The 16,933-nt window shown below is 46.1% G+C and overlaps 1 protein-coding gene across 1 annotated transcript in view; it reads right to left on the bottom strand.

Annotated features, from left to right (window-relative positions):
* LOC140404603 (eukaryotic translation initiation factor 5A-1-like) overlaps positions 1–16,709 on the bottom strand; it is a 42,320-nt gene extending 25,611 nt beyond the window's left edge. The window contains exons 1-3 of the mRNA XM_072493204.1: positions 16,516–16,709; positions 262–366; positions 30–161 (exon numbers count right to left, since the gene is read on the bottom strand). Of these exons, the coding sequence (XP_072349305.1) occupies positions 30–161; positions 262–366; positions 16,516–16,686 (408 nt within the window). The 5' untranslated portion in view covers positions 16,687–16,709. The remainder of the gene's footprint in view (positions 1–29; positions 162–261; positions 367–16,515) is intronic.
* Between the last annotated feature and the right edge of the window lie 224 nt (positions 16,710–16,933).

Raw genomic sequence — 16,933 nt, 5'->3', positions numbered from 1 at the left:
GGGACTGGAGAGTGACGAGGAATACATACCACCGTCTCCTCGCCGCCATTGTAACGCTGCTCAATGTCTTTGCCCAGGTCGGAATCTGGAACCTTTAGGTCATCGCGCACCTCACCGCTGTCACCCAGGAGGGACAGGTAGCCATCTAAAATGCCAATCAGCTGGAAGGAGAGGACAGAGACAACAGCAAGTTAGCATCAGCTCGCTAGACCCACAGGCCTCCCAGATCTCCCCCAACCCTGGGGCTTCGAGGCCACGTACCTGGTAGTCAGATCTTCTGATGTTTGGGACATCCATGTTATGGGTGGAAGGGCAGATGTCCTCATACTTTTTGCCAGTGAATAGATCAATGCCCACGAGGTGAACCTGGTGGAAACGCAGCAAGAAATGCAAGTCAAGCAGGTACCGTTAAACACACGACACCCTGGGGCAGCACGGTTAGCACTGCTGCCTCATGGCGCCCAGGAACCGTGTTTGATTCCCGGCACAGATTTAAGGTGAGGGGCGGGAGGTTTAGAGGGGATGTGAGGAAAAAGCTTTTCCCCCAGAAGGGGGGGGGGGGGAGGAAAGAGTCTGGAACTCGCTGCCTGAAAGGGGGGTGGAGGCAGAGACCCTCAGAACATTTGGGAAGGGTTTAGATGTGCGCTTGCGATCCCAGGGCAGACACGGCTCTGGGACAAGTGCTGGGATAATGGGATTAGAATAGTTAGGTGGCTGATTTTGACTAGGGCAAATGTGATGGGCTCTCTGCTGTAGGATTCTAGAGCAAACAATTTCTGTTCAGGGGACACACGGCCTTGGGGGGGGGGGGGGGGGGGGGGGGGGGAAGAGAACAAGAGCGATTTAGTCCTCCCGAGCTTCCTCATTTCTCTCCCATCAGAGTTGCCAGGTGGATGCACCTTTAAGAAATGGGGTGTTTATCAAATGGCTGCAGTGATGTCAGGGTGTGGGTGGAGCTGGGCAATTGAGCTGACAGTTGCAGTGTGTTTGGTTTGGTTTTCAGAGGTGGAGAGTTGCATTCAAAGCAAGCAGCTGTGTAATGATCTCTGTCTCTACAAGCTAAGGAGTGTCTCCAGATCATTGATGATTTCAAAGTAATACCTGTTTCTGTGGAGCATTCAAGCCTGCTGTCTTTATTTCAAAAAGGATTTAACTTACGGATGCTGTTTGGGAAGTTATTATGGGCTACCTATAGAATGTATTCGGGAAAGTATCAATGTTTGTAGTTGGTAAGATGTTTACGGTGTTTATAAAATGTTAACTAGATTCATAGAATAAACATTGTTTTGTTTTAAAAGTACTTTCGATCTCTGTTGCATCACACCTGTAGAGTGGGCCGTGTGCTCCCCATACCACAATCTATTAAAAGTTGTGGGTCAGGTGAACTCCATGATGCACTTTGGGGTTCTCTAAACCCTGGCCCATAGTAGAGTGCAGAAATTCTGGACAGAGTCTGGAGTTTTGGATTAGAGAGAGAAAACGCTCAGGTTTGTAACATAGACCATTACAGCGCAGTACAGGCCCTTCGGCCCTCAATGTTGCGCCAACCTGTGAAACCACTCTAAAGCCCATCCACACTATTCCCTTATCGTCCATATGTCTATCCAATGACCATTTGAATGCCCTTAGTGTTGGCGAGTCCACTACTGTTGCAGGCACGGCATTCCACGCCCTTACTACTCTCTGAGAAAAGAACCTACCTCTGACATCTGTCTTATATCTATCTCCCCTCAATTTAAAGCTATGTTCTCGTGCTAGACATCACCATCCGAGGAAAAAGGCTCTCACTGTCCACCCTATCTAATCTGTTAAGTAATGGGTTAAGAGACATTGCAATTAGTTGTCTCATTTATGTTAAGTATCCATTAATTGACACTGATATGTAAAGGGGCTTCAGGTGGCCTCTGTCAGGTGATGTACAGTGAGAGTTTTGTGCAAAGGCTGTTGGAAGGAAATAAATGGTGTTTGTGAAAAAGGAATAGAACTTTAGACTCTTCATATCACAGCAACTAAAACGTTTAACCAATTGGTAGCAGAGGATGGTTGCTGTGTAAATGTGAAGGGTTGAAAGAATCAACTTTTCCAGATCAAACCAAGGAGTGAGTGAGAAAAGAAAAAGGGATACATGGCTGAACCCAGGGTAAAGATGGCTGGATATGACTATCCTCCCTTATTTTCTGAAATGGAATCGTACGACCAATGGAGAAGTGCAGTAGTTATGTGGACTAAGGTATAAGCCTTGGGAAAGAGAAAACAAGGCATGGCATTGGCTCTTTCTCTACCATATGGCAGTAAAATCCGAAACAAAGTGCTTTCTGAGCTGGAATTGGAAGAGTTAGACTCAGAAGAAGGTCTGGAGACTTTATTACATTATATGGATAAGATTTATAAGAAAGATGCCTTGTTAAGTGCGTATATAGCATGGTCGGATTTTGATAGGTTCCAGAAAATGGAGGATATCTCCATGGAAGACTATATAGTGGAATTTGGCAGACTATATAAAAGGCTGCAGAAACACAACCTGGAATTTCCACAGTCTGTGTTGGCCTTTAAATTACGTGACTGTGCGAGAGTGAGCAACATGGATAGGCTCCTGGTTTTGATAGGAGTTCAGTTTACACGGGAGGGTTTAAACTAGTATGGCAGGGGGGTGGGTACAGGAGCAATAGGTCAGAAGGTGAGAGCATTGAGGGAGAACTAGGGAATAGGGACAGTGTGGCTCTGAGGCAGAGCAGACGGGGAAAAGTTGCTGAACACAGCGGGTCTGGTGGCCTGAAGTGCATATGTTTTAATGCAAGGAGCATTACGGGTAAGGCAGATGAACTTAGAGCTTGGATTACTACTTGGAACTATGATGTTGTTGCCATTACAGAGACCTGGTTGAGGGAAGGGCAGGATTGGTAGCTAAACGTTCCAGGGTTTAGATGTTTCAGGCGGGATAGAGGAGGATGGAAAAGGGGAGGCTGAATTGCTCTACTGGTTCGGGAGAATATCACAGCTGTACTGCGAGAGGACACCTCAGAGGGCAGTGAGGCTATATGAGTAGAGATCAGGAATAAGAAGGGTGCAGTCACAATGTTGGGGGTATACTACAGGCCTCCCAACAGCCAGCGGGAGATAGAGGAGCAGATAGGTAGACAGATTTTGGAAAAGAGTAAAAACCAACAGGGTTGTGGTGATGGGAGACTTCAACTTCCCCAATATTGACTGGGACTCACTTAGTGCCAGGGGCTTAGACGGGACGGAGTTTGTAAGGAGCATCCAGGAGGGCTTCTTAAAACAATATGTAAACAGTCCAACTAGGGAAGGGGCAGTACTGGACCTGGTATTGGGGAATGAGCCCGGCCAGGTGGTAGATGTTTCAGTAGGGGAGCATTTCGGTAACAGTGACCACAATTCAGTAAGTTTTAAAGTACTGGTGGACAAGGATAAGAGTGGTCCGAGGATGAATGTGCTAAATTGGGGGAAGGCTAATTATGACAATATTAGGCGGGAACTGAAGAACATAGATTGGGGGCGGATGTTTGAGGGCAAATCAACATCTGACATGTGGGAGGCTTTCAAGTGTCAGTTGAAAGGAATACAGGACAGGCATGTTCCTGTGAGGAAGAAAGATAAATACGGCAATTTTCGGGAACCTTGGATGACGAGTGATATTGTAGGCCTCGTCAAAAAGAAAAAGGAGGCATTTGTCAGGGCTAAAAGGCTGGGAACAGACGAAGCCTGTGTGGCATATAAGGAAAGTAGGAAGGAACTTAAGCAAGGAGTCAGGAGGGCTAGAAGGGGTCATGAAAAGTCATTGGCAAATAGGGTTAAGGAAAATCCCAAGGCTTTTTAAACGTACATAAAAAGCAAGAGGGTAGCCAGGGAAAGGGTTGGCCCACTGAAGGATAGGCAAGGGAATCTATGTGTGGAGCCAGAGGAAATGGGCGAGGTACTAAATGAATACTTTGCATCAGTATTCACCAAAGAGAAGGAATTGGTAGATGTTGAGTCTGGAGAAGGGGGTGTAGATAGCCTGGGTCACATTGTCATCCAAAAAGACGAGGTGTTGGGTGTATTAAAAAATATTAAGGTAGATAAGTCCCCAGGGCCTGATGGTATCTACCCCAGAATACTGAAGGAGGCTGGAGAGGAAATTGCTGAGGCCTTGACAGAAATCTTTGGATCCTCGCTGTCTTCAGGGGATGTCCCGGAGGACTGGAGAATAGCCAATGTTGTTCCTCTGTTTAAGAAGGGTAGCAAGGATAATCCCGGGAACTACGGGCCGGTGAGCCTTACTTCAGTGGTAGGGAAATTACTGGAGAGAATTCTTCGAGACAGGATCTACTCCCATTTGGAAGCAAATGGACGTATTAGTGAGAGGCAGCACGGTTTGTGAAGGGGAGGTCGTGTCTCACTAACTTGATAGAGTTTTTCGAGGAGGTCACTAAGATGATTGATGCAGGTAGGGCAGTAGATGTTGTCTATATGGACTTCAGTAAGGCCTTTGACAAGGTCCCTCGTGGTAGACTAGTACAAAAGGTGAAGTCACACGGGATCAGGGGTGAACTGGCAAGGTGGATACAGAACTGGCTAGGCCATAGAAGGCAGAGGGTAGCAATGGAGGGATGCTTTTCTAATTGGAGGGCTGTGACCAGTGGTGTTCCACAGGGATCAGTGCTGGGACCTTTGCTCTTTGTAGTATATATAAATGATTTGGAGGAAAATGTAACTGGTCTGATTAGTAAGTTTGCAGACGACACAAAGGTTGGTGGAATTGCGGATAGCGATGAGGACTGTCTGAGGATACAGCAGGATTTAGATTGTCTGGAGACTTGGGCGGAGAGATGGCAGATGGAGTTTAATCCGGACAAATGTGAGGTAATGCATTTTGGAAGGGCTAATGCAGGTAGGGAATATACAGTGAATGGTAGAACCCTCAAGAGTATTGAAAGTCAAAGAGATCTAGGAGTACAGGTCCACAGGTCATTGAAAGGGGCAACACAGGTGGAGAAGGTAGTCAAGAAGGCATACGGCATGCTTGCCTTCATTGGCCGGGGCATTGAGTATAAGAATTGGCAAGTCATGTTGTAGCTGTATAGAACCTTAGTTAGGCCACACTTGGAGTATAGTGTTCAATTCTGGTCGCCACACTACCAGAAGGATGTGGAGGCTTTAGAGAGGGTGCAGAAGAGATTTACCAGAATGTTGCCTGGTATGGAGGGCATTAGCTATGAGGAGCGGTTGAATAAACTCGGTTTGTTCTCACTGGAACGAAGGAGGTTGAGGGGAGACCTGATAGAGGTATACAAAATTATGAGGGGCATAGACAGAGTGGATAGTCAGAGGCTTTTCCCCAGGGTAGAGGGGTCAATTACTAGGGGGCATAGGTTTAAGGTGAGAGGGGCAAGGTTTAGAGTAGATGTACGAGGCAAGTTTTTTACGCAGAGGGTAGTGGGTGCCTGGAACTCACTACCGGAGGAGGTAGTGGAAGCAGGGACGATAGGGACATTTAAGGGGCATCTTGACAAATATATGAATAGGATGGGAATAGAAGGATACGGACCCAGGAAGTGTAGAAGATTGTAGTTTAGTCGGGCAGTATGGTCGGCACGGGCTTGGAGGGCCGAAGGGCCTGTTCCTGTGCTGTACATTTCTTTGTTCTTTGTACTGATAAGGATACCTTATTCTAACAGATGACAAAAGCTTTACAAAAGTTTCTGGGGAAACATTCGATTCCGATGGCTCTGATGGCCCAAATAGGTCAGCCTGCAATAAGGCAGAATATGGAAGATACACTACTAACAGGATGGCGAAATCGTATGGCTGCGAACAGGGCTCAAGACTATAGAAGGAGACCGAGACAAGGAAATTATGAAGACAGAAACCCAGTTAGAACCTACAATAGGAAGATGAACCCCAGAAATGCGCGGGGCATGATAAATCGATGTTTTCGATGTGACTCTCAATACCATTATGCTTTCAACTGTCCAACTCGTTATGATAGTGTTTGAAGCGACACATGACACGGAAGAGTCAGAAGGGGAAAAAGATAGTGACCAGAAAGAAGGCATTGTCCTATTGACAAGCAGTTTTACGCCGGTAATGAGGGTGTTGGTTGCAGACTCCTTCAACTGTGCTGTTTTGGACAGTGGCTGCACATCTACTATGTGTGGAATTGACTGGTTAAAATGTTATCTGGACTCTTTGAATGCTGAAAACTGTAACGAGGTTAAGGAATTTGAAAGTTCCACAAGTTTCAGGTTTGGGGATGATGATACTCTGAAGTCGCTGAAAAGAGTGGCGATCCCTTGCAATATTGCCGGAGTGAATCATTTCATTAGCACGGATGTTGTCTCAAGTGAGATACCTTTGCTTCTGAGCAGACCATCGATGAAGAAAGCACACATGAAACTGGATATGGAACAGGATAAGGCAACAGTTTTTGGAAAGATGGTGGATTTACAATTTACACAGTCGGGACACGATTGTATTCCATTACTGAAAAATAATATTTCAGGTAGAGTGGTTAAGGATGTGTTAATGGCAGTTGAAAATGGGTCTTTAGCTGATAAAAAGCTTGTGGTATTAAAACTGCATAGGCAATTTGCACATCCGTCTCCTCGGAGGCTGAAAAATTTATTAAAGGATGCAGGGGTAAGGGATGACGACTATACTAAACTGATAGAACAGGTTAGTGACTGCTGTGAAGTTTGTAGGAAGTACAGAAGGACACCAGCACGACCGATAGTAACCCTACCTTTGGCCAGGGATTTTAACGACATTGTGGCCATGGACCTTAAGATCTGGGATAAAGCAAATAATATATTTATTTAGCATTTTGTAGATTTAGCAACCAGATTTAGTCAATCAACAATTGTACGATGTAAAGAAGAGAATAATTCTGGATCAAATCGTGGAAAAATGGACAGGGACAGGAATGGGCCTACCGGCAAAATTCCTTACGGACAATGGAGGGGAATTTGCTAATGATGAGTTTAGGGATATGTGTGAAAACATGAATATCAGAGTTATGAATACGGCTGCAGAAAGCCCAATTAGTAATGGTGTCTGTGAAAGATATCATGCTGTCATCGATGACATGCTTTGGAAAATTTTGGCTGATCGACCAAATTGCAGGCTAAATTCAGCTTTAGCATGGGCTGTACATGCAAAGAATTAATTGCAGATGGTTGGGGGCTAAAGTCCTTATCAATTAGTGTTTGGTAGAAATCCTAAAATTCCATCCATCTTAGATGACCAGCCTCCAGCTTGGGAAGGGACTACAATTAGCTCTGGTTTTGCTGAACATTTAAATGCATTACATCGCAGTAGAAAAGCTTTTTTGGAAGCAGAAGTCTCTGAAAGAATTCTCAGAGCTTTAAGACATAACGTACGGCCATCAGATGCCGTTTTTCAGCAAGGAGACATGGTATACTATAAGAGAGACAATTCTCATGAATGGAAAGGCTCAGGGAAGATCATAGGCATAGATGGCGAAACAATTATTTTGCAACATGGTAATCAAACTGTTAGGGTCCATTCATCAAGGATAATGGGTACAGATTACAAATTTTCAAATTTAGATAGAGCAGACAGACATGACGAGGAACCAGAGTCATCTGGTACGCATGTGTTACAGAAATACGAGGACCAATTAACTGATATAGACAGGGTTTCTATGGAGGAACACAACACTTCTGATGAATTAGAACAGGCCATTTTTCCGAAAGGGCAACTGCCAAAAGTTGGTACAAAAGTGACATATTTGCCTGAAGGGTCTAGTCAATGGAAGAATGCAGCTGTTGTTAGTAGAGCAGGGAAGGCCACTGGAAAGTATAAACATTGGTTGAATGTACAGCATTCAGGGGAAGGAGTCAAGACAATGGATTGGGAAAACGAAGTTCAAAAATGGAGGGCACAGAAACGCAGTGCCAGTTCAGATAGTACATCGGATAGTGAACAGGTCCGCAGGAAAAGGTCGAGAACTATTGAAAGGACATCCCACAGCAGAAGGGAAAGATCAAGCAGTAGCAGTACAGAACGAGATACCAGGCGGGAGACGGGACGTAGCTTATCAAGATCTCGGAACGAGTAAGACTACGAATACTAATTGGAGTAGAAGCCCACATGCACGTGAGATTTTGGTGGCTTCAAATAAATTAGATGAAAAAGTTATCAAAGAAGCTAAACAGCAAGAATTGCATAGTTGGAGTGAATTTTGGGTATACACGGAAGTACCGGATAGGGGACAAAGAGCTCTATCCCACAGATGGATTTGCACGGAAAAGGTTCTTCCGGATGGAACTTATAAGGCAAAGGCCAGGCTTGTGGCAAGGGGATTTGAAGAAAACGTAATAGATCAGGATTTAAGGGTAGATTTACCTACAGCAGGAAAGGTTATTTTAAAGATCTTCTTGGCTCTATTAGCCACAAAGGCATGGGAATGCAAATCTATAGATATAAAAGCGGCCTTTTTGCAGGGGCATCAGCTCCAGAGAGACATATTTCTCCGTCCTCCTAAAGAAGCAGCTGACACAGAAGGGGTACTCTGGAAGTTGAACAAATGTGTATATGGATTAAATGATGCATCTAGAGTCTGGTATTTTTCGGTAAGGTCAGTTTTGTTAAAGTTACGCTGTTGCCAGTTGAAAGCAGATCCTGCAATGTTTTACTGGCACTATGAAGGAAATCTTTCTGGCATCTTTATGATGCATGTCGATGATTTTCTGTGGGGTGGGACTAGTGATTTTGAAGCTATTGTAATATCTGGTTTGAGGAAAGAATTCAGGGTTGGAAGTCAGGCTTCCGGTGCATTTAAATATATTGGACTGGAAATTGGACAGACTAAGTTAGGGGCAACTTTACGTCAGCAATCTTATTTGGAAAGCATCAGCCCAATAGCAATTAGTCGTGGCCGAGTTTCACAAAAAGACGCAATGGTTTCAAAGATAGAAAAAGAGCAACTGCGAAGTTTAATTGGGCAACTGAACTGGTTAGGTAGACAGACTAGACCGGATGTGAGTTTTGATGTCTTAGAGTGGAGTACAAAAATGAATGATCCCAAAGTGGAAGACATAATAAGAGCAAATAAAGCGTTGGTCAAACTAAAAAAGGAGTGTGTTTTGAGGCTCCTGGTGGGAAAATGTGCACTCTACAAAAAGTGTCAATGAAAAGCGGTTACGGATAAACATCGCAAGTTTGAAGCAGATGTTGGACAGAGGAGAAATAGCAAAAATTAAATTGGTCAACAGGAGCTATCAACTGTCACTGTTTTACGAAAAGAGGGGTGGGTTCACAGAAACTTTTGGATATTGTTAATGAAGGGCGCTTGTTTCTGTGACTGTTTTTTTTCTTTCTCGTCCAAACAAAAAAAAAAGTGGGGGAAATCGTGTGTTTTTGAATTTCTTGAAATTTTGTTTTCATCGAATTATTTTTTTCTCCAAGGAAGGGGAGACTGTTAAGTAATGGGTTAAGAGACATTGCAATTAGTTGTCTCATTTATGTTAAGTATCCATTAATTGACACTGATATGTAAAGGGGCTTCAGGTGGCCTCTGTCAGGTGATGTATAGTTAGAGTTTTGTGCAAAGGCTGTTGGAAGGAAATAAATGTGTTTGTGAAAAATGAACAGAACTTTAGACCCTTGAACAGCCTCACGTCCCTCAGCCTTCCCTCATAAGATCTTCCCTCCATACCAGGCAATATCCTGGTAAATCTCCTCTGCACCCTTTCCAATGCTTCCACATCCTTCCTATAATGCGGCGACCAGAATTGCATGCAATGCTCCAAATGCGGCCGCACCAGAGTTTTGTACAGCTGCAACATGACCTCATGGCTCCAAAACCCAATCCCTCGACCAATAAAAGCTAACACACTGTACGGCTTCTTAACAACCCTCTCAACCTGGGTGGCAACTTTCAGGGATCTATGTACATGGACACCGTCTGCTCATCCACACTACCAAGAATCTTACCATCAGCCCAGTACTCTGTCTTCCTGTTATTCCTTCCAAAATAAATCACCTCACTTTTCTGCATTAAACTCCATTTGCCACCTCTCAGCCCAGCGTTGCAGCTTATCTATGTCCCTCTGTAACTTGTAACATCCTTCCGCACTGTCCACAACTCCACCGACTTTAGTGTCATCTGCAAATTTACTCACCCATCCTTCTACGCCTTCCTCCAGGTCATTTATAAAAATGACAAACAGCAGTGGCCCCAAAACAGATCCTTGTGGTACACCACTCGTAACTGGACTCCAGGCTGAACATTTCCCATCAGCCACCACCCAATGTCTTCTTCCAGCTAGCCAATTTCTGATCCAAACTGCTAAATCTCCCTGAATCCCATGCCTCTATATTTTCTGCAGTAGCCTCCCGTGGGGAACCTCATCAAACACTTTACTGAAATCCATATACACCACATCAACTGCTTTACCCTCGTCCACCTGTTTGGTCACCTTCTCAAAGAACTCAATAAGGTTTGTGAGGCACGACCTACCCTTCGCAAAACCGTGCTGACTATCTCTAATCAAATTATTCCTTTCCAGATGATTATACATCCTATCTCTTATAAACCTTTCCAAGACTTTGCCCACAACATAGAACATGGAAAAATACAGCACAGAACAGGCCCTTCGGTCCACGATGTTGTGCCAAACCTTTGTCCTAGATTAATCATTGAATTTACAGTGCAGAAGGAGGCCATTCAGCCCATTGAGTCTGCACCGGCTCTTGGAAAGAGCACCCTACCCAAAGTCAACACCTCCACCCAACACTAAGGGCAATTTATCATGGCCAATCCACCTAACCTGCACATCTTTAGACTGTGGGAGGAAACCGGAGCACCCAGAGGAAACCCATGCAGACACGGGGAGGATGTGCAGACTCCACACAGACAGTGACCCAAGCTGGAATCGAACCTGGGACCCTGGAGCTGTGAAGCAATTGTGCTATCCACAATGCTACCGTGCTGCCCTGAAGAACAAATAAATCTACACTATATCATTTTACCGTAATCCATGTACCTATCCAATAGCTGCTTGAAGGTCCCTAATGTTTCCGACTCAACTCCTTCCACAGGCAGTGCATTCCATGCCCCCACAACTCTCTGGGTAAAGAACCTACCTCTGATATCCCTCCGATATCTTCCACCTTTCACCTTAAATTTATGTCCCCTTGTAATGGTTTGTTCAAAGGGGAAAAAGCCTCTGACTGTCTACTCTATCTATTCCCCTGATCATCTTATAAACCTCTATCAAGTCGCCCCTCATCCTTCTCCGTTCTAATGAGAAAAGGCCTAGCACCCTCAACCTTTCCTCGTAAGACCTACTCTCCATTCCAGGCAAAATCCTGGTAAATCTCCTTTGCACCTTTTCCAAAGCTTCCACATCCTTCCTAAAATGCGGCAACCAGAACTGTACACAGTACTCCAAATGTGGCCTTACCAAAGTTTTGCAGCTGCATCATCACCTCACGGCTCTTAAATTCAATCCCTCTGTTAATGAACGCTAGCACACCATAGGCCTTCTTCACAGCTCTATCCACTTGAGTGGCAACTTTCAAAGATGTATGAACATAGACCCCAAGATCTCTCTGCTCCTCCACATTGCCAAGAACTCTACCGTTAACCCTGTATTCCACATTCATATTAGTCCTTCCAAAATGGACAACCTCACACTTTTCAGGGTTAAACTCCATCTGCCACTTCTCAGCCCAGCTCTGCATCCTATCTATGTCTCTTTGCAGCCGACAACAGCCCTCCTTACTATCCACAACTCCACCAATCTTCGTATCGTCTGCAAATTTACTGACCCACCCTTCAACTCCCTCATCCAAGTCATTAATGAAAATCACAAACAGCAGAGGACCCAGAACTGATCCCTGCGGTACGCCACTAGTAACTGGGATCCAGGCTGAATATTTGCCATCCACCACCACTCTCTGACTTCTATCGGTTAGCCAGTTCGTTATCCAACTGGCCAAATTTCCCACTATCCCATGCCTCCTTACTTTCTGCAGAAGCCTACCATGGGGAATCTTATCAAATGCCTTACTAAAATCCATGTACACTACATCCACTGCTTTACCTTCATCCACATGCTTGGTCACCTCCTCAAAGAATTCAATAAGACTTGTAAGGCAAGACCTACCCCTCACAAATCCGTGTTGACTATCCCAAATCAAGCAGTGTCTTTCCAGATGCTCCTATCCTTCAGTACCCTTTCCATGATTTTGCCTACCACCAAAGTAAGACTAACTGGCCAGTAACTCCCAGGGTTATCCCTCGTCCCTTTTTTGAACAGGGGCACGACATTCGCCACTCTCCAATCCCCTGGTACCACCCCTGTTGACAGTGAGGATGAAAAGATCATTGCCAACGGCTCTGCAATTTCATCTCTTGCGTCCCATAGAATCCTTGGATATATCCCGTCAGGCCCGGGGGTCTTGTCTATCCTCAAGTTTTTCAAAATGCCCAACACATCTTCCTTCCAAACAAGTATTTCCTCGAGCTTACCAGTCTGTTTCACACTGTCCTCTCCAACAATATGGCCCCTCTCATTTGTAAATACAGAAGAAAAGTACTCGTTCAAGACCTCTCCTATCTCTTCAGACTCAATACACAATCTCCCGCGACTGTCCTTGATCGGACCTACCCTCGCTCTAGTCATTCTCATATTTCTCACATATGTGTAAAAGGCCTTGGGGTTTTCCTTGATCCTACCCGCCAAAGATTGTTCATGCCCTCTCTTAGCTCTCCTAATCCCTTTCTTCAGTTCCCTCCTGTCTATCTTGTATACCTCCAACACCCTGTCTGAACCTTGTTTCCTCAGCCTTGCACAAGTCTCCTTTTTCCTCTTAACAAGACATTCAACCTCTCTTGTCAACCATGGTTCCCTCACTCGACGATCTCTTCCCTGCCTGACAGGGACATACATATCAAGGACACGTAGTACCTGTTCCTTGAACAAGGTCCACATTTCACTTGTGTCCTTCCCTGCCAGCCTATGTTCCCACCTTCTGCACTTCAATTCTTGTCTGGCAACATCGTATTTACACTTCCCCAATTGTAAACCTTGCCCTGTTGCACGTACCTATCCCTCTCCGTTACTAAAGTGAAAGTCACAGAATTGTGGTCACTATCTCCAAAATGCTCCGCCACTAACAAATCTATCACTTGCCCTGGTTCATTACCAAGTACTAAATCCAATATTGCCCCTCCACTGGTCGGACAATCTACATACTGTGTTAGAAAAGCTTCCTGGACACACTGCACAAACACCACCCCATCCAAACTATTTGATCTAAAGAGTTTCCACTCAATGTTTGGAAAGTTAAAGTCATCCATGACTACTACCCTATGACTTCTGCACCTTTCCAAAATCTGTTCTTCCACATCTCTGCTACTATTGGGGGGCCTATAGAAAACTCCTAACAAGGTGACTGCTCCTTTCCTATTTCTGACTTCAACCCATACTACCTCAATAGGGTGATACTCCTCGAACTGCCTTTCTGCAGCTGTTATACTATCTCTAATTAATAATGCCACCCCCCCACCTCTTTTACCACCCTCCCTAATCTTATTGAAACATCTATAACCAGGGACCTCCAACAACCATTTCTGCCCCTCTTCTATCCAAGTTTCCGTGATGGCCACCACATCGTAGTCCCAAGTACCGATCCATGCCTTAAGTTCCCCCACCTTATTCCTGATGCCTCTTGCGTTGAAGTATACACACTTCAACCCATCTCCGTGCCTGCAAGTACTCTCCTTTGTCAGTGTTCCCTTCCCCACTGCCTCATTACACGCTTTGGCGTCCTGAACATCGGCTACCTTAGTTGCTGGACTACAAATCCGGTTCCCATTCCCCTGCCAAATTAGTTTAAACCCTCCCGAAGAGTACTAGAAAACCTCCCTCCCAGGATATTGGTGCCCCTCTGGTTCAGATGCAACCCGTCCTGCTTGTACAGGTCCCACCTTCCCCAGAATGCGCTCCAATTATCTAAATACCTGAAGCCCTCCCTCCTACACCATTCCTGCAGCCACGTGTTCAACTGCACTCTCTCCCTATTCCTAGCCTCGCTATCACGTGGCACCGGCAACAAACCGGAGATGACAACTCTGTCTGTCCTGGCTTTTAACTTCCAGCCTAACTCTCTAAACTAGTTTATTACCTCCACACCCCTTTTCCTCCCTCTGTCGTTGGTACCAATGTGCACCACGACTTCTGGCTGCTCCCCCTCCCTCTTAAGGATCCTGAAGACACGATCCGAGACATCCCTGGCCCTGTCACCCGGGAGGCAACATACCTTCCGGGAGTCTCGCTCGCGACCACAGAATCTCCTATCTATTCCCTTAACCATTGAATCTCTTACAACTATTGCTTTTCTATTCTCCCCCCTTCCCTTCTGAGCCTCAGAGCCAGACTCAATGCCAGAGACCTGGCCGCTAGGGCCTTCCCCCAGTAGGTCACTCCCCTCAACAGCATCCAAAACAGTATACTTGTTTTGAAGGGGAACGGCCACGAGGGATCCCTGCACTGTCTGCCTGTTTGTTTTTTTTCCCCCTGACTGTAACCCAGCTATTCTTGTCCTGTACCTTGGGTGTGGTTACCTCCCTGTAACTCTTCTCAATCACCCCCTCTGCCTCCCGGATGATCCGAAGTTCATCCAGCTTCAGCTCCAGTTCCCTAACACGGTCTTTGAGAAGCTTGAGTTGGGTGCACTTCCCGCAGGTATAGTCAGCGGGGACACCGCTGGTATCCCTCACCACCCACACCCTACAGGAGGAGCATGCAACTGGCCTAGCCTCCATCCCCTCTTACCTGACAGAATATAGCTGCCCTGTGGACCAACTGGATCTCCGCCCTCCGACTCTGCTCCCAGTCAGCTGCACTCTCTGTAAACTCCTGGCTCTCTTTGCACTCTTTGCGGAAATGTAGGAAACAAAATGAAAGGAGCACCTTACTCCCTCCTCACCTAACTCCCTCAGTCACCAAACTCTCACTATCGCACTCAAATGCACCAAATTCAGCACTCAGTGAAATCAAAGTCTGCACTGTCAGGGGGTCACTTTTATACTGTGAATCTAGCCTCTGAAAACTGACCTAATCCAATTAACTAATTAGCAAGCACCAGCTGCAAGTACCTACAAGTAGATCCTTTGTTTAAAGCTGATTGAAAATTCACCTTCTTCTAAACCAAACAGCAACTTTTAAGTTAATTAACTAAATAAAAGACTAGACTTTAGATAAAAATGAAGCCTTATATTCCCTCAGTCACCAAACTCTCACTATAGCACTCAAATGCACCAAATTCAGCACCCAGTGCAAACAAAGTAAGGCTCACTGGTCTATAGTTACCGGGGTTGTCTCTACTCCCCTTCTTGAACAAGGGGACAACATTTGCTATCCTCCAGTCTTCTGGCACTATTCCTGTAGACAATGATGACAAAGATCAAAGCCAAAGGCTCAGCAATCTCCTCCCTAACTTCCCAAAGAATCCTAGGATAAATCCCATCCATTCAAATCACTACCGCCGCCTCCCCCCCCCAACACAACACGGTTTGTCAGCTCCTGTCGCAGCATCAGAATGAGGCGTGGTAGGGTGAAACGGGAGATGCCAAAGCTTGTTCGATGGCACGTTTTAATGGTCGCAGTGTGGGCTGGGGAACAGGAAGATGCACCAAGGTGGGGGCGAGGGAGAGAAAGGGGATTCAGAGACATGGACAGGGAGAGAGGGAAATTCAAGAGCGGACACCCCAGTCCGCTGAAGCCATGGTCATCAATGAGGGTGCGATTATGGGTCAGCACGGTAGAACAGTGGTTGGCACAGTTGCTTCAGAGCTCCAGGGTCCCAGGTTCGATTCCCAGCTCGGGTCACCGTCTGTGCGGAGTCTGCACGTTCTCTCCGTGTCTGTGTGGGTCCCACAGTCCAAAGGTGTGCAGGTTAGGAGATTTGGTAATGCTAAATGAAATGAAAAAATGAATGAATATCGCTTATTGTCACAAGTAGGCTTCAAATGAAGTTACTGTGAAAAGCCCCTAGTCGCCACATCCCGGCGCCTGTTCGGGGAGGCGGGTACGGGAATTGAACCGTGCTGCTGGCCTGCCTTAAAAGCCAGCTATTTAGCCCAGTGTGCTAAACCAGCCCCTTAGTGTCCAAAAAGATTAGGTAGAGTTACTGAAATAGTTTGGAAGTGTGGGGTTAAGCGGGGTGCTCTTTCCAAGGGCTCGATGGGCCTCCTTCTGCACTGTAGATTCTATGATCTGTGATTATATTCGGAGACGCCAGCGACGGGACAGAATGAGCAGCGATCCCCGGGTGGGGTGTTGGAAGTAACAGGGAGAGAGAGTGGGTGATAACATGGAGAGATTTGGGAGGGAGGAGGAGGTGGATTTGTGGGTTTACAGGACTTGCTGAGAGTTGAAGATTGAGCTGTGGTTCGATGTGGGAGACCAGCAGACAACGGGCAGGTTGGAGAAATGGCAGCCATGGCTTTACTTCCCCAGCCTTACCTTGGCACAGCCTTACCTTGGCATGGCCGTGCTTGCCCGTCTTAGACGTTGACATGTCCACGATCTTGCACGGACGCCCTTTCAGAACCACATGGCCGTTTTTGCGCAGAGCCGAGCATTGCACGGGATAGGTTGTTGAAGCTCCGGAGTGGCCAGTCGCAAAATCCAAATCGCCAGGATCTGCCATCTTTGAAAGTAGGTCGTGCGGAGCTGCAAGAGGAGGAAAAATGGGAGTGTGAGCTTGGCACCGCCACCAACCAGCCACCTCCCGACCTGCCAGTCACCGTAACCTAGGCAAATTCCCTCTGCCGTCTCCTCCCAGTAAAACTGCCCAAATCACCGCCAGCACCTCCCAGTAACCGCAAAACAGCCCAGATCACAGCCGTCACCGTAAAACATCCCAAATCACCGCAGCACCTTCCAGTAACCGCAAA

The sequence above is a fragment of the Scyliorhinus torazame genome, chromosome 31, assembly GCF_047496885.1.
Source record: "Scyliorhinus torazame isolate Kashiwa2021f chromosome 31, sScyTor2.1, whole genome shotgun sequence".
NCBI lineage: Eukaryota > Metazoa > Chordata > Chondrichthyes > Carcharhiniformes > Scyliorhinidae > Scyliorhinus > Scyliorhinus torazame.
Note: the sequence above shows the minus strand (reverse complement) of the source record. Positions and strands in the feature narration are given on the sequence as shown.